This window comes from Apium graveolens, chromosome 11, assembly GCF_009905375.1.
Source record: "Apium graveolens cultivar Ventura chromosome 11, ASM990537v1, whole genome shotgun sequence".
NCBI classification, from domain to species: domain Eukaryota; kingdom Viridiplantae; phylum Streptophyta; class Magnoliopsida; order Apiales; family Apiaceae; genus Apium; species Apium graveolens.
In genome coordinates, this window is record NC_133657.1 from 66,832,119 (window position 1) to 66,854,944 (window position 22,826).

The 22,826-nt window shown below is 35.1% G+C and overlaps 1 protein-coding gene across 2 annotated transcripts in view; it reads right to left on the reverse strand.

Moving 5' to 3' along the window:
* Positions 1 to 22,826, reverse strand: part of LOC141697834 (sugar transporter ERD6-like 17) — a 65,566-nt gene that overhangs the window by 32,310 nt on the left and 10,430 nt on the right. The window contains exon 3 of one of the 2 annotated variants that reach the window (XM_074502389.1): positions 17,772 to 17,923. The exons of the other annotated variant lie outside the window; for it this stretch is intronic. Within the exon in view, the coding sequence (XP_074358490.1) occupies positions 17,840 to 17,923 (84 nt within the window). The 3' untranslated portion in view covers positions 17,772 to 17,839. Of the gene's footprint in view, positions 1 to 17,771; positions 17,924 to 22,826 lie in introns of those variants that run through there. 2 annotated transcript variants of the gene reach the window in all.

Below are 22,826 nucleotides of genomic sequence, written 5' to 3' on the forward strand. Positions count from 1 at the left end.
TTTAGCAAATAAAATTCATAGAAAAATATTTTTAGAGGAAATACAATATTCTGAGATATTTTTAAATTAACAAGTAGAGTAAATAACATAGATAAGATAATGTATATTACATAGAAATAAGCAAGAAATATGATAAAATGATAAAATAAATTTGCAAATGAATTTTTCATTCATGAAAAATTCATTTGTAAATTCATTCAAGAACAGATTCCAGATATTAATTAAATTAATCACTAAAACTATTTAACATGCCCAATTTACCAACTAATCTGGTAAATGTGGATTCGTCAAGTGGTTTAGTGAAAATATCTGCTAATTGTTCTTCTGTTGGAACAAAAAATAGTTCAACAGTACCATTCATGACGTGCTCTCTAATAAAATGATACCTGATGTCAATGTGCTTTGTCCTCGAGTGCTGCACAGGGTTGTTGGTGATGGCTATTGCACTTGTATTGTCACATAAAATAGGAATCTTGTTCAATACAGAGCCATAGTCTCGTAGTTGGTTCCTAATCCACAAGATCTGAGCACAGCAGCTTCCAGCAGCAATATATTCAGCCTCGGCCGTTGAGTTGGAAACTGTTTGCTGTTTCTTGCTGTACCATGAGACTAGCCTGCTTCCTAAGAATTGACAACTTCCTGAGGTGCTTTTCCTATCAACAACACTTCCTGCATAATCTGAATCTGTATATCCGACAAGGTTAAAACCAGATTCTTTAGGGTACCAAATACCTAGATTTGGTGTTCCCTTAAGATATCTTAAGATTCGTTTAACAGCAACGAGATGAATATCTCTAGGATCCGCTTGGAACCTTGCACATAGGCATGTAGCATACATAATATCTGGTCTACTTGCAGTAAGATAGAGTAACGAGCCAATCATACCTCTGTAGCTTGTGACATCTACCTTAATGGAGTTTTCACATGGTCCAAGCTTGACAGCTGTAGTTGATGGAGTCCTTGCTGATGCAGAATCCTCTAGATTGTATTTTTTGAGGAGTTCCTTGAGATACTTGGATTGACAAATAAATGTTCCATCTAACCTTTGATTTACTTGTAATCCAAGAAAGAACTTCAGCTCTCCCATCATGCTCATTTCAAACTTACTGTGCATTAACTTAGCAAATCTCTTACAGAGATTATCATTAGTAGACCCAAATATTATATCATCCACATAGACTTGGACTAATATAGTATCATTCTTATGTTTTTTAGAAAAGAGAGTTTTGTCTATGACACCTCTAATAAAGCTATTTTCAATAAGAAATTCAGAGAGAGTGTCATACCATTTTCTTGGTGACTGTTTTAGCCCATAGATAGCCTTGAAAAGAAAGAAGACAAAATCCATATGATCTGGATCTTCAAAACCAGGAGGTTGCTCTATATATACCTCTTCATCCAGCTTTCCATTCAGAAAGGCGCTCTTGACATCCATTTGATAAACTTTAAAGTTTGAAAATGCTGCGAATGCCAGAAATATCCTGATGGCCTCAAGTCTAGCCACTGGAGCATAGGTTTCATCATAATCAATACCTTCAGCTTGAGAATACCCTTTAGCTACCAGTCTTGCCTTGTTTCTTGTAACCACACCATCTTCATCTAGTTTATTCCTGAATACCCACCTTGTACCAACAGCTTTCTTGTGTACAGGCCTAGGTACCAGTTTCCAGACTTGTTGACTTTCAAACTGATTGAGTTCATCTTGCATAGCAATCACCCAATCTGGATCAGTTAGTGCTTCTTCAATTTTCTTAGGTTCCATCTCAGAAAGAAATCCTGAGAACAGACACTCATTTTGAGTAGCACGTCTAGTTCTGACTCCAACATCTGGATCACCAATAATCAACTCAAAAGGGTGAGCTTTATTCCAGACAGTCTGTCTTGGAAGATTTGATCTTGATGATTCGCCTTGAAATTCATTGTGATGTTGTGTCCTACTAGATGATCCTTCAGCATCTCCCCCTGAGTTGTTGCCATGTTGACTTGAAGATTCTCCGTCAGTAGCAGTGGTATCTCCATTGTTTCCAGAGTTTCCATCACTATTACCTTGAGTATTATCAGGATTAACAGGTTCTTCAACAGCAACAACCTCAGGTTCTTGACCATGTTCTGACTCTGAATCTGACGTATCATCAAACTTCAGTTTCTCAGAAGGATCTTCAGTTTGGATACTAGGGAGTTTAGTGTCATCAAATGTAACATTGACACTTTCAGTTACTTTGTGTTGATCAATGATATACACTCTATATGATCTTCTTCCATATCCAACAAAAATACCCTCATATGCCTTTGCCTCGAACTTACCACGACGATCATCTCCATCCTTGAGCACGAAGCATCTGGCACCAAATACATGAAAGTATTTGATAGAAGGTTTCTGTTCATTCAAAATCTCATAAGGAGTTTTCATGAAGTCTTTGTTGATTAGAGTTCGATTCTGAGTATAACATGCAGTATTGACAGCTTCAGCCCAAAAGTACATTGGAAGACCTGATTCATTTAACATCGTTCTTGCAGCTTCAATCAATGTACGATTCTTCCTCTCTACCACTCCATTTTGCTGAGGGGTTCTAGGAGCTGAAAATTGTCTGGTGATCCCTTTGTCTGTACAGAATCCATTTAGAAGTGCATTCTTGAATTCTGTTCCATTATCTGACCTTATTGCTCTAACAGGGACGTTAGAATCTAACTCAATCATCTTGATATGATCAATCACAACTTGTGGTGTTTCATCCTTAGAGTGAAGAAATAAAACCCACGTATACTTGGAATAGTCATCAACTATCACAAGACAGTAACACTTCTTTGACATAGAAAGGATATTAACTGGACCAAATAAATCCATGTGCAATAATTGCAGAACACCAGTTATGGAAGATGTGTCAGTGCCTTTGTGACTTGCTTTCTTTGACTTTCCTTTCTGGCAAGCCTCACATAGTCCTTCTGGAGAGAATTCCAGCTGAGGCAGACCTCTTACCAATTCTCTTTTGACAAGAGAATTCATTGTCTTGAAATTGAGATGGGAAAGTCTCTTGTGCCATAGCCAACTCTCATTTGACGATGCTTTTGCATAGAAACAATTGACTTCAAGATTGCTTCCAGAGTTCATGTCAGCTACGAACAGATTTCCTTTCCGTATTCCCATTAAGGAGGGTTTTTCACTTTTCTTGTGCAGAATCTGACACTTCAGCTTGTCGAATAAAACATTGTAGCCGTTGTCACAGAACTGACTAATGCTAAGCAGATTGTGTTCAAGTCCTTGCACAAGATATACATTTTTAATGATAACATTTCCAGCTTGCAAACAGCCATATCCCTCCGTTAAACCTTTGCTGTTATCTCCAAATGTAACCACTGGGCCAGCTTTCTCAACCACATTTGATAGCAGGGCTCTATCTCTGGTCATATGTCTTGACGATCCACTGTCAAGAATCCACACTACCGGTTGTACCTGTTTAATGCCCTGCAATACAAATGGATTAGAACTTCTTCGGAACCCAAGCTTGGCTGGGTCCGGCATACTTGTAAAATTGGCCTTTATCAGGCAAAACAACATTCTTAATTTCACTATTCTCAACATTCTCAATGACTGAACATTTGACCTTTAAAACAGCCTTATCAGATTTATGTTTAGGCTTAGGCACAAATGTCTCCTTTCTAGCTTTAGGAGGACTAGCAGTCTTAGACCTATCATGCTTTCTATTATTTACATGCTGACGAGGAGTAGTCTTATCATTAGAAGCATGCTTACCATTAAAATAAGCAAACAACAGATTAAAAGCACAAGACATACAATCAGGAACACCACATGCTTTATGAGAAGGATTAACAATAGGCAACTTATGCATGGTAGACATGGCATTTGTGCTATCCAACTCATGTGTGTCTGAGTTAGTCTCAGTTGCTTTCACAACCTTGACTGGAACTTTTGACACACTTGACTTGGAGACAGCTTTCCCATTAGCATTATCTTCAGCACGGATTTCTTCTTGAATAATAAAAGAGGTCTCATCAAATGGTTCAGCAATTGATTCCTTATAGAGGGGTTCATCAACACCCTTAAGCACATGTGGTACTTCCCTGCCTTTAGCACATACATGAGGAGGGGAGTTTATGCCTAATTTTCCAATAGCAGCATTGTAATCATAACCTATTCCATGTGTTTGATTAACAGCTTGCTTATTGTAAAACTCTTTGGACTTCGAACAAGAATTAAAGTAAGCTTTAACCTTAGCCTCAAGACCGGTGATCTTGTCTTTGAGAATAGTTTCGAGTTGTCTATAACAGTCAACTCTATTCTCTAGAAAAGATACTTGGTCTTTAAGTTTATCTTGATTAATGTGCACAAGTCTTAATTCATTGACCTCTTTCTCAAGGTCTTTGATTTGTTGATTTAACAATTCATTATCACGACGAGCACAATCTAAGTTACCTCTTAGATGATAAACCATTTCAGCATCAGAAAGTTTTACCTCTTTTCTTGACGATGAGGTGCTTGCATCACTAGCCATGAGAGCAAGATTCCCAACTTCTTCATCTTCACTGTCAGTATCATCCCAGCTTCTTCCCTTTGCCAGGTACGCCCTTTCAGATTTACTCTTCTGATTAGAATCGTAAGAGTTCTTCCTTGCTTGTTTTGGCTTCCTGCATTCTGTGGCAAAGTGTCCCAACTCATTACAGTTGAAGCATCGAATGGTGCTCCGATCAACCATCCCTGTTTTATACCCACCACTGCTGGTGTTAGAGGATGAAGATCCACCTTTCTGGAATCTGTTGTAGTTGGACTTGTACTTGAACTTGGGATTCCTTTTGAATCTGACATTTGAGAATCTCTTGACAATCAGGGCCATTGACTCATCCTCCAATTGCTCCAGTTCTTCCAAGGAATAATAATCATCTCCTGATTGATTTGTAGTAGGTGAATCAAATTCTGCTACTATCACATTATCTTCAGCCTTGGAAGACTGTACCATTCTATCTGACTGTTGAGATTGTTGTTGATATAGTGGTTGTTGTTGTTGTTCATCAGCTACCAGAGCAGTAGACGTGCTTACCACTCTTCCTTTCCCGTAAACTTCCTTCTGCTGAATCTGCTCCAACTCATAAGTCTTTAACACACCATAGAGCCTTTCCAAAGAAATCTCACTCAGATCTCTTGCTTCTCTTATGGCAGTGATTCTATGTTCGAGATGAGTTGGCAGTGTTAAAAGGAACTTTTTATTGACCTCCCTGATGGAATAGTATTTACCATTAATGTTCAGGTTGTTGATCAATGCATTGTACCTCTCAAACACTTCAGTGATTCCTTCTCCTGGATTGGATTTAAAGTATTCATACTCAGAGGTTAGGATTTCTAGTTTGTTCTCCCTAACTTCCTCTGTGCCTTCATTAATAATCTCAATAGTTTCCCAGATATGTTTAGAATCTTTACAATTCATCACATGTCTGTTCATTAGGGGATTAAGGGAATCTACTAAGATTAATTGAAGGCTAGCATCCAGGGAAGCTTCTTCTATTTCAGCAGGAGAGAAGTCCTCAGGATCCTTCACATAAGTTCTCGCTTTGGTGATCACCACATCATTCTCTATTACCTCTGGTTCAATAACCATAGGAATTTTTGGACCCTTCTTCAACACTTGCAAATATTTGGGATTAGCAACCTGTAAAAACAGTAGCATCTTCTTCTTCCACATCACATAATTTTCTTTATCGAAAAGTGGAATTTTAACGGTTCCAACTTTTTGTGTAGTCATTATGAATTTTTGAGTGAATAAAAATTCAAGAAGTGAAAGAAACACAAAAGTCTAGGATCTTGATTTGTACGTTAATCAGAAGGCTCTGATACCAATTGTTAGGTCCCAATTTGTTTGTAGAAGGGGGGGTTGAATGCAAACAATACCGTTTCGTCGAATAAAATGCGGAATAAAATTGTGAAACAAAATTCAAGTTAAATAAAACTTTTATTAAACTTGAAAGGTGTTACCACTACGGTATCGGTTACAAGGGATTAATCTCAAATCAATTATTACAAATTTAGAATAAATTCGACATGAACTTTTTCTATTTTTGTAATTAAAAGATCAAATGCTAAAAGCGATTTGAGATTAAGTTCTAGGGATTTTAATCCGCTAGATAGATATACAAGAACAAGATAAGTAATTCTAGTGGTTTGGATTTAACATTAACAAACTAGAATATTTGATCTTGAATAAGCAGATGGATGATGAAATATTTTTCTTTTGTTCTCTGCTGTGTTCTCTTGTTCTGTATGATTGAATGATTGAATGAATATCATGAATTGCTGCTTCTGCTTCTATTTAACAATCCAACCGAGAGGAAAAGAACTGGAATGACAATCCTTTTTAGCTTGAAAGACTTTCGGTGAGACAATCTATTAGAGCTAGCAAGACAATTAAAATGAACTAGCAAGACTTTCGGTATGACTATTGATTGTCATACCGATTGTCATATTAGTTCAAATGAAATTGTTTTACTGAATTAATAATTGATTTTAATCTAAATAATAATTCTATCAATACAATCAACTGAATTAGCATGACATTCGGTATGACTATCAATTGTCATACCGATTGTCATACTAGTACAATCAGTTGTCTTATTTAGAATTATCACAGATTTTAATCAATTAACATTTTGAAAATCCTTAATATTAATTCTAAATTAATTAATCAATTTAATTCAATTAATCAATAAATTAATCCTTGCAGATATAATTTATTTTCTTAATTAAATTATATGACTTAATTAATTAATAGAGAATTAATACTAACCCTGAGCAGCATCCATTCTTCTGACAATCTTCTGAAAGTCACTGAGACTTATGAATCAATTCCGTCACTTCAATGCTGACACTCGATGTACTGTCTGGTTCATGAGTGACTAACTTTCTTGACGTTTCTTCATGTCTTGACTTTGTTGTTCTGATTGAATCCTTGTAATAAATGATACCTTGACGAGATCTCTGTCACTTGATTAAATCCACGATCTTGATTTATATCACTGAGGCATGATCAAATTCTTGAACTTCTTCCAGTGAATCTTCAAGTCTGCAGATGAACAATGTTTCTTTATTCTTTGACAGATGTTACTTTGTGAGATCTCTCTGATGCTTGATCCACTATTTACTTATTACATTCTTATTTGAGTTGAGTTAAATACTCGAATAAACGAGTAGGCTATGACATATGCCTTTCAAACAATCATCCTGATCTCAAAGTTAGAAGAATTAGGAGTGACAATGAAACTGATTTCAAGAACTCTGCAATAAGGTTGTTCTGTGAAGAAAATGGTATCATGTATGAGTTTTCAAAAACAAGGACTCCACAATAAAATGGAGTGATGGAAAAAAATAATATATCTCTAATTGAAGCTGCAAGAACCATTCTAGAGGAATCAAAGTTACCAACTTATTTTTGGGCTGAAGTTGTCAATATTGCATGTTACACTTAGAATATTTCTTCAGTTAATAAAGAAAAATGCATGACTCCTTATCAATTATTCAAGAATAGGAAGCCAACACTGAACTTTCTTCATGTTTTTGGATGCAAATGCCACATTCTAAGGAATCAAACTGAGCAACATGGAAATTTTGATGCCAAAGCAGATGAAGGTATAATTGTTGGATATGCAGTTGGAAAAGTATATAGAGTCTACAATCTAAGAACCGCCATTTTTATGGAATCTGTACATGTTGTGTTTGATAACAAGATGATTGAAGGACTGTAAGATGAAGGTTTCCATGAAAGCCTCAAATTTGACAATGTTGAGATGAATTGTGATGACAGTGATGAGGAAAGTGATCAAAAAATAATTACTAAGGAATATGCATAAAAATCAACAACGAATGAAGCACAAAATTCTACATCCATCGAAAGACAAAATGTTGTATCCATCGAAAGATCAAGTACGACATCTGTTGAAAGACATGGTGCATCATCCATTGGCAGGCAAACTGTATCATCTGTTAAAAGACAAAATTCAACATCTGTTGAACCCTCAATGGGAGTTGAAAGTCACTCTAGATCACAGACTGAAAGAACCCCAACTTCAAATAAAAGATCCACAAACTCAAGGGGAGTTTCTTCAAATCAAAACTCAGTCACACATCAAGATAACTATGAGGCTTCTTCATCTAGAGCTAATCTACCACCTCAAAGAAAATGGACTAAGGATCATCCATTTGAACTAATCACCGGTGATGCATCTTCAAGAGTGCAAACAAGAAAAGCAACTCAAGATGAATGTCTATATAGAAGCTTCCTGTCATAAGAAGAGCCAAAGAAGGTAGAAGAAGCTTTGTTGGATCCTGATTGGATTTTAGTTATGCAAGAAGAGCTAAACCAATTTGAAAGGAATAAAGTATGGAAGCTGGTACCCAAACCTAAAGGCAAGAATTCTATTGACATCAAATGGGTATTCAAAAATAAGATGGATGAAAATGGCATAGTCATAAGGAACAAAGCTAGATTGGTTGCTAAGGGCTATTGTCAACAAGAAGGAATATATTTTGATGAAACATTTGCTCTAGTTGCAAGACTTGAAGCAATCAGAATTTTTCTAGCCTATGCATCCCATGCCAATTTCAAAGTCTATCAAATAGATGTCAAAAGTGCATTTCTGAATGGAGATTTGGAGGAGGAAGTCTATGTTAGTCAGCCTCCAGGTTTTGAAGACCCCAACTTTCCAGATTATATTTACTATATTTTGAAAGCACTTTATGGATTGATGCAAGCACCTAGAGCCTGGTATGACACTATGTCAAAATTCCTTTTAGAAAATTATTTCACAAGAGGTACTGTTGACAAAACTCTTTTCTTTAGAAATGTTAATGGCTCTAGTATACTTGTTCAAATTTATGTAGATGATATTATATTTGGCTCTACATATGAGAAACTTTGCAAAAAGTTTGCCAAACTGATGCAAAGTAAATATGAAATGAGCATGATGGGAGAAGTAACATACTTTCTTGTTTTACAAGTTAAGCAAGTTAGTGATGGAATATTCATTAGTCAAACTAAATATATTCATGATCTTTTAAAAAGTTTGACTTAATGGATTGCACATATGCAAAAACTCCCATGGTCAGTGCCACTAAACTTGAAATAAACACAAATGAAAAGTTTGTGGATATTTTAAATTATAGAGACATGGTATGTTCACTTTTATATTTGACAGGTAGTAGGCCAGATATAATGTTTGTTACTTATCTTTGTGCTAGATTTCGGGATGATCCTAGAGAATCTCATTTAATAGCTATTAAAATTTTCAGATATCTCAAGGGTACACTAAAACTTGGCATTTGGTACCCTTGAGATTCTGGTTTTGATCTAATTGGTTATTCGAATACAGATTATACAGGGTGCAAAATAGACAAGAAAAGCACAATTAGCACATGTCAGTTTATAGGAAACAAGCTTATATCCTGGTTTAGTAAGAAACAGAATTCAGTTTCTACTTCCGCAGCTGAGGCTGAATATATTGCTGCAGGTAGTTGTTGTGCACAAATTTTATGGATGAAAAATCAACTATTGGACTATGGTCTACATGTGAACAAGATTCCAATTTTTTGTGACAACACAAGTGCCATTGCCATTATTGAAAATCATGTGCAGCATTCAAGGACAAAGCACATCGACATCAAGTACCACTTCATTAGAGAACATGTCATGAATGGTACTGTGGAACTTCATTTTGTTCCAAGTGAGCAGAAACTTGCAGACATCTTTACCAAGCCACTTGTTGAATCAAATTTCTCTAGGTTGGTAAGTGAGTTAGGTATGCTTAATTATTCTTAATTCATTTTGATGTCCATACAATTTGAAATGTAGCCAGAAATAAATTTGATTTTCCCTGAAAAGTTGAAATTTTGGCTTAGTCAAAATTAATCTCTTGACGGATGTTCATTATCTGTTGATAATATTGAATTTCATTATCCGTTAAAAGTCAAATATATTTCTGGGTACTTTATCCCTCGACGGATAATGGTATATCGTATATCCATCGAATTGCTCCAATCATTGCCGTTAATTCTAAACCCTATCCGTCGAATTTACTTACAGTGTGTATGTATATGTCTATGGGTAATTTTTGGAATTTCTACAGTTTGCTTTAATTTTAAACGGTTATTTTTGGCATTTATCGTTGGATAATTTATTTTACTTTTAATTATTTATTTGTCTTTTTTCTGAGAAAGTATAAAACCCCGTTCCATTTTTATATTTCACTTTTATCTTTCTCTTAATTACAAAGAAAATTTCACTCTCTTCATCTTCAAAACCCCTTTCTCTACAACTGCATACTAAGCAAAAAGGGCACCATTAGTCAAAATCATGTCTCAATCTGGGTTCATCTACAAGAAAAATGACTTTGTAGCACTTGTGGACAAGAGTGTTGCTTCTAAAAACTTTCACAAGATGATGGACTTCATTAGCAACTACAAGTTGAAGTACTCTATGCTCAAGTCTCATGTGATTTAATGCGAGGTTCTAGGGCAAGTTTGGATCGCAGCCATTTTCAACTATACAGACATGACCATTACCTTCAGTCTTAAAGGTAATGATTTATGTGTTAACTGTGATGAAGTTCAAACTTGTTTTATATTGCCTAAAATAACACATATGTTTAACACACAGACACTGATGTGAGTAACATTCTTAAGTCTATGGGTTACTCTCTTGATTCTGCTAATTTATGTGGAATCGGAAGAAAGGACCGTAGAAAAGAATGGAGCTTTCTATCTGATTTTTTAAAAAAGTATTTTCTGGGAAAATAAGTAATTTTGATGCAATTACTTCTTCCATGCTTAATATGCTATAACTGCTCTTAAATGACAAGTTTTTTTAATTTTTAGCAATCATGGCATGCTAGAGTTATGGTATAAATTAGGAGATATGAATAAAAGACCAAAAAGGTGTATTATGCTATATTTCTTATGATGCTAGCTAATCATGTATCTAAAGATCTTTTAATTGAGAATCCAATAAACAAGCTTGCTTGTTGGGTCCAAGAAAAGAGAGTGCTTGCTGATTTATGCAGGACCAATCTCAATGATGAAGTGCCTCTTCATTACATGCCAATCATGGAGGCACCTCAGGTAAGTGAGGTAAATGTTCATGTCTCTAACTCTTCCCGACCTTCTATTTATTTGAGTTCAACTATGGCTATGGAATTTGTGACTGTGACCAAACAATTCCTACCCAAGCCACTAAACCAAAATCTTTTAAAGCCAAATCAAAGAAGCCACACTCTAGTTTCTCCCAAAAGAAACTAGTTTTAAAAACTATCACATCACTTGAGGGGAGTGTTAAGGGTAGTGAGCAAGGCGAGGGAAAGGGTAAAAATCAAAGAAGTCCTAAGGATAAGGTGAGAGAGGATAGTGTTTCCCAGCCAAGCCACTCCATAGTCTCCCAAAAGGTCGTGGTGTTTAATAAGGAAATTAGCACATTACCAGCTGCATCCTCCCAAAAGGATGTGACTGTTAAAATAAGCTCTTCTCCAAGAGCACAGAAAAAAAGGGATAGGGACACCAAAGACCAAACTCAAACTTATATTATAAAGAAGAAGTTGAAACCCTTGGGGGAGTCACAGGGTGCACACACAGTGCCAACTGTAGTCAAAGACTCAGTTACAGCACCATCTCAAAGTCAGTTCGATGAGGCTCTAATTAATGTGGAGTCACAACCAAATTCTCTCATTATTAATACACCACAAACTCACTAGATGTGGACATGATAAACACATCAATTCCTAACTCTCCGTCTTTAAAATTCATGGAGGGGCCAAAATCTATAGCAAGTGAGCATCATCTTATTGATGATTTTTTGGCTCACTTGCCTTTTCATTCTGAAACTAATGATGAGTCTGTGCATAAAAATATAAAGTCAATCTCAACAGACTCAACCATAGTTTCAACTCCTAACTCTTTTATTTCTACTTCCTCGATGGATATTCCTCATCCGTCGATAAGTGATTGTCCCTCGACGGATAAGCTTAACATCAATTATCCATTGACAGTCACAACTGCTACTTCGAAGGATATCCCTTATCTGTTGAACGTCTCTACACAACTTGATATCTCCAAAATTGTGGCAAGTGTAGATGACTTAGTAGTTGTACAATAACTCCTAGGTTTCCAGGAAGGGAGTTACTTGAGTGAGAGGCTGAGTGGCCCTTAGGCAAAATGAGAGGAAATGAGTTAACTTCCATATCCTATTTCTTCCAGCATGGTAGAAGTGAGTGAGAAGAGTCCCACCTTAGATGGTGTGAAGGTTAGGGTGTGAAGGTGGGGAGCCAAGGGGAGACCTTGATGCAAAAAGAGAGAGAGAATGAGAGAAAGGAGGGTACAGGAGAAATAAGGTTGGAAGCCATTGCAAGTGAGTCAATGAATGTCAATGAGACTGAAAGGAAAAGACTATATCAACAAGAATATAGAGTTGCTATAGATTATATTTTCCTAGATGCTGAGACATTTACTCACCCTGCTACACCCTACCAAATATTGGTTGTTCAGGTCAATGAGAATGCAGAGAGGACTCTTAATCTGGTACATACTGCAGCTTCAATGCTAAAAACAAAGGATGCAATCAACTCTCTTCCACCTACAGCTGGTGATGATTTCAATTATGATTCTGGTGACTCTTATGGGGATGAGTCAAATAGGGAAGATATTGATGTAGCTGGCGTGAATATAGGGGGAGATGCAGGACCTAGTTCATCTACAGACACTCCAGCCTGGATGCTAAAAAAGGATTGCAGTTATCATCATTTCAACTCCACAATGTTCAACCTAATTCACAAGACTCCATCAGCCCTTCAAGCCACCACTAATTCCAGTACCAGATGTCTTCTAGAATCCCATCTTGAATCTCTACAGTTGTACAAAATTCAGACTCTTATAAAGAATCAAGATATGGATGAGCTCAAGAAGACAATTGATGAAGTCAAGAAAGGCTTAAATGAGAAAATAGAGATCAAGCTTCCTGAGCAACAATGAAGGACATTCAACAGAAACTCAGAAAAAGAAGTGATCTAAGTAGGAAGGTTGAGACATTGAGTTCCAGATTGACAGATATTGAGAACTCAGTGGCCAAGATACTCTTAAATAAAGAAACTCAAACTCATCTCCTTCAACAACTGGTGGCTGCATAAACCCCAAACCCTGATCTACTTGATGCTAACAAAAAGGGGGAGAAGGATATGCATGTACAAATCTAAAAATTGTTAGTTCCAGCTATCATATTCTCAAAGCCACCAGTTATGGATAACACAGATCTCATAACCCTTGCAGCAACTGAACTGAAGCTGAAGGAACAGAAACAAAGGATAAATGAAAGAATTGAAAAGGTGTTTGGTTCAATTACAAATCAAGAAAAATCTGTGAAGCATTTCACTCAGTTGAAGCCAATCACCATGGATGGGATGTAGCTAGGAAAAGGAGATAAGGGTGAACCATCAATGAAGAATGAGTTCAACAACTTTTTGGTGCTAAAGCCCAAACAAGTAAGTGTCACAATATCAATAAAGCACCCAATATTGGTATATTATTCTCCTCCTAGGCCAGATGAAGATAAGCTAATGGGTGCATCAATTGCAAGCTTCAAGACCACCAAAGATACCATTTTAAGAACAAGAATCTACAGATATGGAAAGATGATTTATGTGATGAATGGGCACCCTCAGTTTGGAGAAGCTAAAGATGAGGAAAATAGAAGATTAGGAACTCAGAAAAGAAGGAAGAAGCAGGCCAGTAAATGAGTGAAAAGAAAATTGGAAATGCCTGCAACTTTAACTCAAAACTGAGAAAACCTTATCTAAAGAAAAGCAAAAACCAAAGAAGTCGGGAAAAGGGTACTAGAAGGTTAGATCAAAAAGGAAGATTTTTGAAGATAAAGAAATGGAAGCTGAGCCAACTCAGCCTACCACAACAAATCAAACAATTGTGCCTACAATGGAGCAAGTTGAGTTCAAAGTCCATCCTAATGTAAATTTTCATGGTGAGACAATAATTTTAAAGGATGAAACAATAGACTGGGAAAGCTTACCAATCCCTGCGCCAAACCTACCCATTCCCACCAAGAAAAGAAGGAAGAAATCATTCAGAAAACAAGTCAAACCAGTTTTACCCCAATCAAAATCATTGTCCAAACCCAAGCCAACAGCCAACAAGGAAGATCAACTCTTCATATATGACATAAAAGAGTTTTCAGACCTCAACCTCTACCTGGATGAACTGAACGAAGTTAGAGCAATTGATGCTTCCTACAGATTTCTAGAAAGGTTGGTGTTCAGGTATAAGGGTGGAAAGGAAATAACTTGGCCTCTATATAGGATTCTCAATGAAGGCTACAGTGTCTTGGTAAAAGTATTTTCTTCTATAAAGAAGGATTTTGGATTCACCAAGATGGCCAAAACAAAAGTACTTAACAAAATTTAACAAATCAGACAAAGCTGGAGAGATCCAAATGCACTACCAAGAGTCTTAACTATTCAATACACTGGAAGTAGAGTGCATTTGAGACCATACTGGATGATAGCGTTTAGGGATGAAAGATTTACCAGAAAATTCTTTAAACTTGAAGACTAGCTGAAAATATCAAGCAATGATACTCTCAAGGAAATGTAGGAGATGATGGATCTCAATAATGAAGATGGATCTGAGTTCTACAGATAACTTTAAAATCAAATTGAACAGAACAATGAGAAACTGGGGAAGAAAACTAGCCAGTCAAGGAAAAATAATTAATCTACTCAGTCTAAAGGAGCACCTTGAAAATGGCATGTGAGATTTTTACAAACTCTCTTGGTACAAATTTTCAACAATATACAGCACTTAGCATTTTTATGTACAACCATTTGTTTAATTTGAATTAGGTGTTTTGTTATCATCAAGTACTCCTAAATTTATGCCTATAATTTTATTAGACATAAATTGGGGGAGATTCTTAGGAATATGTTGTAGACTTGATGATAATTCACCAAAATACCTTAGTAGATTTAATTAAGTATTTTTGTAACTATCAACAGATAACCACACTTTTCATCCGTTGATAGAGTAGCTTATATTTCAATAAGTTTTTGTAGCACATTTCTGTATACTGTAATTACTTAGAGGTTTAGAAGTTGTTGGAAATTCTAAGTCATTTTGACTACTAGCAAGATATGCGAAATAGGTTGGCTAAATGTAAATAGGAGTGCCTTGTAATTTTGTATAAGTGAAAGAGTATCAACTGCTAAGGAAACACTTTCAATGGATAAACTACAAAGCCTCGACGGATGACTCAAGACACTTTTAACGGATAATCCATTAGAGATTCAATGGATAACTCAAGTTAAGTATCAACGAATAATACTGAAGTCTCGGTGTATAATTCAAATAGCAGTTGAAAGTGACTTGACAGTAACATGGGTTGATTGTATACAATAGAAATGTGGCATCCTGTTTTCCGGTTTTAGAGAACAAAGAAGCATTTTTATTTTCATACTTAACTGAAGATATTCAAAGATGTTGGTTAGAGAAATGAAGCAACATGTGAATAGACTTAGATTCTTGTTTTTACTATTTATCTTATTCATATGTAACTTGGTATTATATAAACCAAGAATAGCAAGTATTTAATTAAGTGATTTGAACTAAGAAATTTAAAAAAGCTATACATGTTAGGAATTCTCTTTATTCATCTTTGAAAAACACTTATAAGAAACTGTGTGCATTCTTGCATCACAAAGTTCTCTAATCTTTATATATATCTCTAGTGCAAAGTTCAATCCACCAGAAAGTTTTTAAACGGTCTTGTTTATTAACTTTATGTTTGAATACTTGAATTATTTTAATCTGCACTACTGTATATTCATTCACAGTTATATACATTTAAATGAGTTTTTAAATTTCCAAAAAAAAACAGAATTCCATTCAACCTTCCCTTCTGTAATTCTATTATTAGATTGTTCGCGAATAACAACTATCTTACAAGAAAATTTTCAAACATCAGAGTTAAAAATCCCAAGTACTGGAAGAGTAAAGGCCAATCATCCAACAACATCAACTAGAAAGGGAAAGGTCAGTTTAATGCAACTAGCAAAGGTGACTACAAGTCAGGATATGTAGATAGATCAAAGATAAGGTGCTACAATTGTGATGAACTTGGTCACTTTACCACGGAGTGTTAAAAGCCAAACAATGTGAAGAAAGACAGGGCTTATTTTGAACTAGAAGCAAAGTATGAAGCACTCTTGAGAAAGTAACAGGTAAAAGCTTAAATTGTAAAAGGCAACAGTTGGGATGATACAGATGATGAGGATGACTGTGAAGAATATGGAAATTATGATCTCATGGCTCTAGATCAAGGAGAATCATCTGCATCCAAATCAGAGGGACCTATTCAAACTACAATTGATTTAAAGGCCACTCAATAGAAAGAAATTGTTGAGAAAATGAGTGTAAAGATGTTTCATATCCACACAAGCATGATGGAAGCTCCTGAGGAAGTGAGTAGGATGTCAACAATTAATGAAAAAGTTGAGATTGAGAAACAGGAGCTAGAACTGCTACTTGTTGGTCTTGAAATAGTCAAGCAAGAAAATGAGTAGCTCAAGAACAAGCTTAAGTGTGCTGGAGAAGTAGAGGCGGTGTTGAGAAAAGGATTGAGAAAAATGATTTGAAGCTCAAGTCATTCAAGAATGCATCTCGGTTGATTGGGCAGTATCACGAAAAAAACAAACCATGCGCTAACATAGCTATTGGTTTGGACTACGAGGCCTTGAACATTCACAAGAAAATGAAGTTGAAAAAGGGAAAGAAATTGTGAACCTGGATGTTCATGTGATGTTGAAGTATATAAATGCACCTTTGTTTAAAGCATGTGAAGTGAATTTTAGTGAAGTTGAGTTGGTTAGCAAGCAAGAAATTGCAGATGAAGATAATGAGAAGAATGATGCAGAAATCACTCATATTGCTGAATGTGAAAAGAAACCCATAGTGAGCCAAACTGCAAAAACACTAACAAAGGAGACCAAAATTGAGAACACTGGGAAAAAGAAAAAGAACATAAATGGAAAAATAGGTGTAAACAAGAGCAATAATTATGCCTATGTTGCAAATGATTCAAGGAAGCAATGTCATAAATGTGGCTCAACAAATCACCTAACTCACCTTTGTAAAAAGGCTGTTAGTGAGCCAAAATTTGGAGCATGCAAGTACAATGAGGCACTGGTTGAGGATCCATATTCCTTCTGTGATAAGTTTGATTTTATCCCTTGCAATATGAAGGTTATGACAAGCTGTCATTAATTGAGAAAAGATCTTAAGAAAGTCAACCTTGGATTTGTAATTAAAAATGATAATTCTAATAAAACTATGAATGTTGTTCTTTTTGAATGTTAAATTCTACTTTTGCAAATTCTGTGAAAAAGAAGAAAGTGCCCAAAACTGCTTGGGCAGCTAAACACACTTAAAACTCATTTTTTGCAAAGCAAGAAGAATATAGTCATATGAATCATTGACAGTGGATGTTCTATGCATATAACATGTGATAAAGCCCTGCTATCACGGTTTGAGTAGATGGTTGGCCCATTGGTGACTTTTGGAGACAACAGCAAAGGATTCACAATGGGATATGGCAAGTAAATTTATGGTAATATTGTCATTGATGATGTAGCACTAGTTGTTGATCTTAAAGTGAATCTTCCCAGTGTCAGCCAATTTACAGACAAAGGTTTAAAAATAATATTTGACAAAGAAGATTGTCCAATCACTAACAAGAAAACTGGTAAAGTTGCTCTGAAAGAAGCAAGGAAAGGAAGTTTGTTTGTTGCAGACTTGAATTCAGCAAACAAGGATGGAATATGTTACTTCTACACCTAGGCATCCAGTGAGCAAAGCAAACTTTGGCACAAGAAACTCTCTCACCTGAATTACAAAACAATCAATACATTGGTGAAAAAGTAATTAGTGAGAGACATGCTAGCTCTAGAATTTGCTCAGGAGGAAATTTGTGAGGCTTGTCAAAAAGGGAAAATGAAGAGGTCCAGTCACAAGAGCAAAACTGTAAATTCAATAAGTGCTCCATTGTAGCTTAATCACATGGACCTGTTTGGACCAGTTAATGTCTTATCTATATCCAGAAAAAAATATGCATTGGTGATGATGGATGACTATTAAGGTACACTTGGGTAGAATTTATGCATTCAAAGGATGAAACTCCACACATCATCATTAAACACATAAAGAAAGTTGAGAAGCAGACTGTGGATCAAAATTGTGTCAAGAGATTGAAAAGTGATAATGGCAAAGAATTCAAGAATGCAGCCTTAAGTGGATTCTGCAAAGACAATGGTATTGTTTAAGAGTTCTCAGCTGCAAGAACACCTCAGCAAAATGGTATGGTTAAAAGAAAGAGTAGAACTCTAGTTGAGACTGCAAGAACAATGCTGCAAGATACCAATTTGCCAACAAGTTTTTGGGAAGGAGCTGTTAACACTGCATGCTACACTCAAAACAGATATCTAATCAACAAAAACCTTGGCAAGTCTCTCTAATTTCAACTTTTTCAAAAAGAAAGCCTACTGTAAAGCATCTGCATGTGTTCGGAAGCAAGTGTTTTGTGCTCAAAGACAACTCTGAATATGTTGGAAAATTTGACTCTAAAGTATTTGAAGCTATTTTTCATGGATAATCATTGGAAAGAACTGCCTACAGAGTTTATGTATTAGAGCAAAAGAAAATTATGGAAAGCACAGATGTGACATTTGATGATAACAAGTGTCTAGGCTTGGAATGCCTTGATGAAAATGAAGTTGAAGCCCTAAAGTTTAAAAATCTCAATATTGACAGTGATTCTGAAGATGATGCTGAGATCAACACAAGCATTTGAATGAAGGAAGAATTAAATGAACCAGTAAATTATGAAAATGTGAATTCATCTCAATATAGAATCACACCTGAATTTGATGGCACAAACTCAGGGGAGAAGGAAATGACAGTTTTGTAAGTCATGCCAATAACGGAGAAAATGAAGACAATTCTAGTCAACAAGATCACACCATACAATGGGATAGAAATCACACAAGAGATGTTATAATTGGTGACCCCAAGGCTGGAGTAAGAACTAGAAGTGCCACTACAAATGAATGCTTGCATGAATGCTTTCTGTCTCAAATTGAGCCTTAGAAAACTGAGGAAGCTCTACTCGATCCTGACAGGATAACTGCTATGCAACAAGAGCTAAATCAATTTTAAAGAAATAAAGTTTGGGAATTGGTTCCTGCACCAAATAACATAAGTATCATTGGAACAAAATGGGTGTATATGAACAAAATGGATGAAAATGGAATTATGACAAGAAATTGACTATGATGAAACTTTTGTTGTAGTTGCAAGACTTGAAGCAATAAGAATCTTTCTTTCATTTGCTGCACATTCAAATTTTAAGGTGTATCAAATGGATGTGAAGAGTGCATTCCTTAATGGTGAATTTGAAGAAGCAGTCTATGGGCAACAACCACATGGCTTTGAAGATCCAGAATTTCCAAACTTTGTTTATAAATTATTAAAGGCTCTTTATGGATTGAAGCAAGCACCTAGAGCATGGTATGACACACTGTCAGAATTTCTACTCAAACATGAATTCACTAGAGGGACAATTGATAAGACTCTATTCTACAAGCAGCATGGTGATGACATTATCCTAGTTCAAATCTATGTGGATGATATCATTTTTGGTTCTACTAATGAAAACCTGTATCAAATATTCTCAAGAATCATGCAGAGTGAATATGAGATGAGCATGATGGAAGAGCTAAGTTACTTCCTTGGCCTTCAAGTTAGTCAAAGAACTTTATTAGTCAAACCAAGTCTGTCAAAGAACTGTTGAAGAAATTTGGAATGGTTGACTGCTCGCCTGCATCAACACCTATGTCTACAACTATCAAGTTGGATGAAGATAAGAAAGGAAAAAGTGTAGACATTTCAGGTTATAGAGGAATGATTGGATCTTTCCTGTATTTAATTGCTAGTAGACCAGATATCATGTTTGTAACATGTATGTGTTCTAGATTTCAAGCAAATTCTAAAGAAACACATTTGATGGTTGTCAAGAGGATTTTTAGATATTTGAATGGGACAACAAACTTGGGATTGTGGTATCCTAAGGGAATTGGTTTTGAAACTGTTGGATACACGAATGCAGATTTTGCTGGATACATGGTAGACAGAAAAAGTACAAGTGGAAGCTGTCAATTCCTTGGTCAAAAACTTGTATCTTGGTACAGTAAGAAACAACATTCTCTGTCAACTTCCACACCTGAGGCTGAATACATAGCTGCTGGAAGTTGTTGTGCTCAAGTGCTTTGGATTAGAAATCAATTAATGGACTATGGCCTAGTGTTACATAAGATTTCAATCATGTGTAACAATACTAGTGCCATATCAATTGTTGCTAATCCATTTAATCATTCTAGAACTAAGCACATTGATACAAGGTACCACTTTATTAGAGAACATGTTGCAAATAGTACTATTGAGCTTATTTTTGTTCCAACAGAAAAAAATTTATTGATATTTTCACTAAACCTTTGGATGAAGCAACTTTCACTAGACTTGTTAGTGAAATTGGTATGTTAAATTCTTCTTCCTAGAGGCAAGAACTCAGCTAATTAGTTGCATAAATTAATTTATGATAAATCAAAATTAATTTGATTTAATTAAGAAATTAAATAGAATATGATTTATAAATATTTCAGGATTCTCGGTTTATTTATTTTTCAAAATCCAAATTTAACTTGGAATTTTTCTAATTCTAAGTAAAATTATCTATGGCGGGGGAAGGAGGGGAAGGGACCAGGGTGGTGTTGCGGACTGAAATCGTGGGAAAACCCGGACCAAAACCCCGTGTTTTAGTCGACTGTGGTCGCCAGAAAACCCACCGACGTCGTTGCCGGTGGGGCTCTTCTTGGACGACCCGGGATCGACCCGGTGTTTGACCCGGTTTCGATCCAAAACCCCCCAAATCCTCTTCCCTGAATTGTATTTTTGAAATTTAATATATTACTTTTATTTTGTAATTTAGAAATTAGTTTTTACTAAATTATAAAATCAAATAAGAATCAGATTAAAAATCTGAAATATTTTATAAATAATTTCTAAATTATTTTATTAATTTAGAAATTCAAAAATATAATTATTTATTTATTTAATTATCTATTCATTTATGTAACTATATATTATTTATTATTTAATTAATTATTTAATAAATAAGATTAAATAATTAGATCGATTAATTCGATTATTGATTCGATAATTAATCGATTCAAGCGAGTGACTCGTAATTATTCGAATTTCGTTACGAATTTTAGGGATTTGAGGTATGGGTATCGATTGATTTATTTAATTACGTCTAGAATATGTAATAATTTTTCATAGCGAATAATTATTTAAGTGTAATCAATCTAATGAAATAAATTGTAATAAATTATATTTAATTCCGAAAATTAGAAAATAATTATTTTAAATTGTGATTACATAATTAATTAATTTTTTAATTATTTATTATTTATTTATTAGTTATTAAAAAATGATTAATTAGTCTGAGAATTAGTCAAATAATTTTCAATAAATCATAATAAATTGATTTTAATTCTAAAAATTATAGAAAAATCATTTTAAGTCTGATTTTTCTCAAATAATTATTTAAAAATACTTTTAGGATTTAAAAATTAGTAATAATTATTTATATTGAAGAATAAATTGATTTATCAGTGTTTAATAGATATTAATTGAACCGTTTATTCGATTCGAGCGAAATGAAAGCCCTTTTACTCTGAAAAATGACATGTTTCCATTAAAAACAATATGAAAACCAAATTTCTTTTAGAAACTAGATGTATTTTGTTACTTATTTGATTATAAGCCTTATTGCGTATAGAGACGAGTCCAATAAATTCCGAAAAAAATAGGAACGAGTCAGTTAATGATCAGTGAAGCGGACATCGAGTCGATTTCGATTCTAAAAGTTATTTTAAACCTAAAGTGACTATGTGACTTATGTGTTTATATGTATTATGTTATTAATCGAGTCCTATGTGCTATTAAATAGTAAACGAGTCAATAATACGTGCATGGGTGGACAATAGGAGCTATGTGAAGTCGGTTTGAGATGTGATGAAGAGACGAGATGACTAAATAAGTCTATTTCTTTGATAGTTACAGAACCAATAAGGCAAGTCGAGCCGGTGGTAGACGAAGGTAAAGTACTTGGAGTGAATTGCGTGAAAGGCAAGTTTTTTCCCCTATTCTAATTTTAGAATAGTGATAGTTCTTCAGATTCTTATCACACTTGCACTCTTTTGATTTCTATTCACAAACACTGATACATAATTGTTATTCCTTTGTTCATATTTCCTTTCGATTATTGAATTCTTTTCATATTCCGATAGTTATATATACAATACTGATATATTCTGGTGTTGAGATATATCAAAGCATACCGATTATTCCGGTTGCTCCGCTATGGACTGGATAGTGATGTCTGGGATTGAGTATACACTTAATCCTAAGGACCGGAATTTAGCCGGATCCTTGAGATGGGCCAAAGAGCCTGGGTACCCGACTGGATCTAAATAGTGAGATATAGATCTGCACTGTATTCTGGCTGATCAGTAGGGTATAGGTGTGAACTTGTGTCCAGTTTAGTTCAATTGTATTCTCCAGTAATGGCCTTCGTTCTTTTCTCGCAAGGTTATATCTTTGTAGATGTAACCAGGTTTCCGGTTCATTTAACTTACGCTATCAGCATTTATACATTGTGGACTTGTTG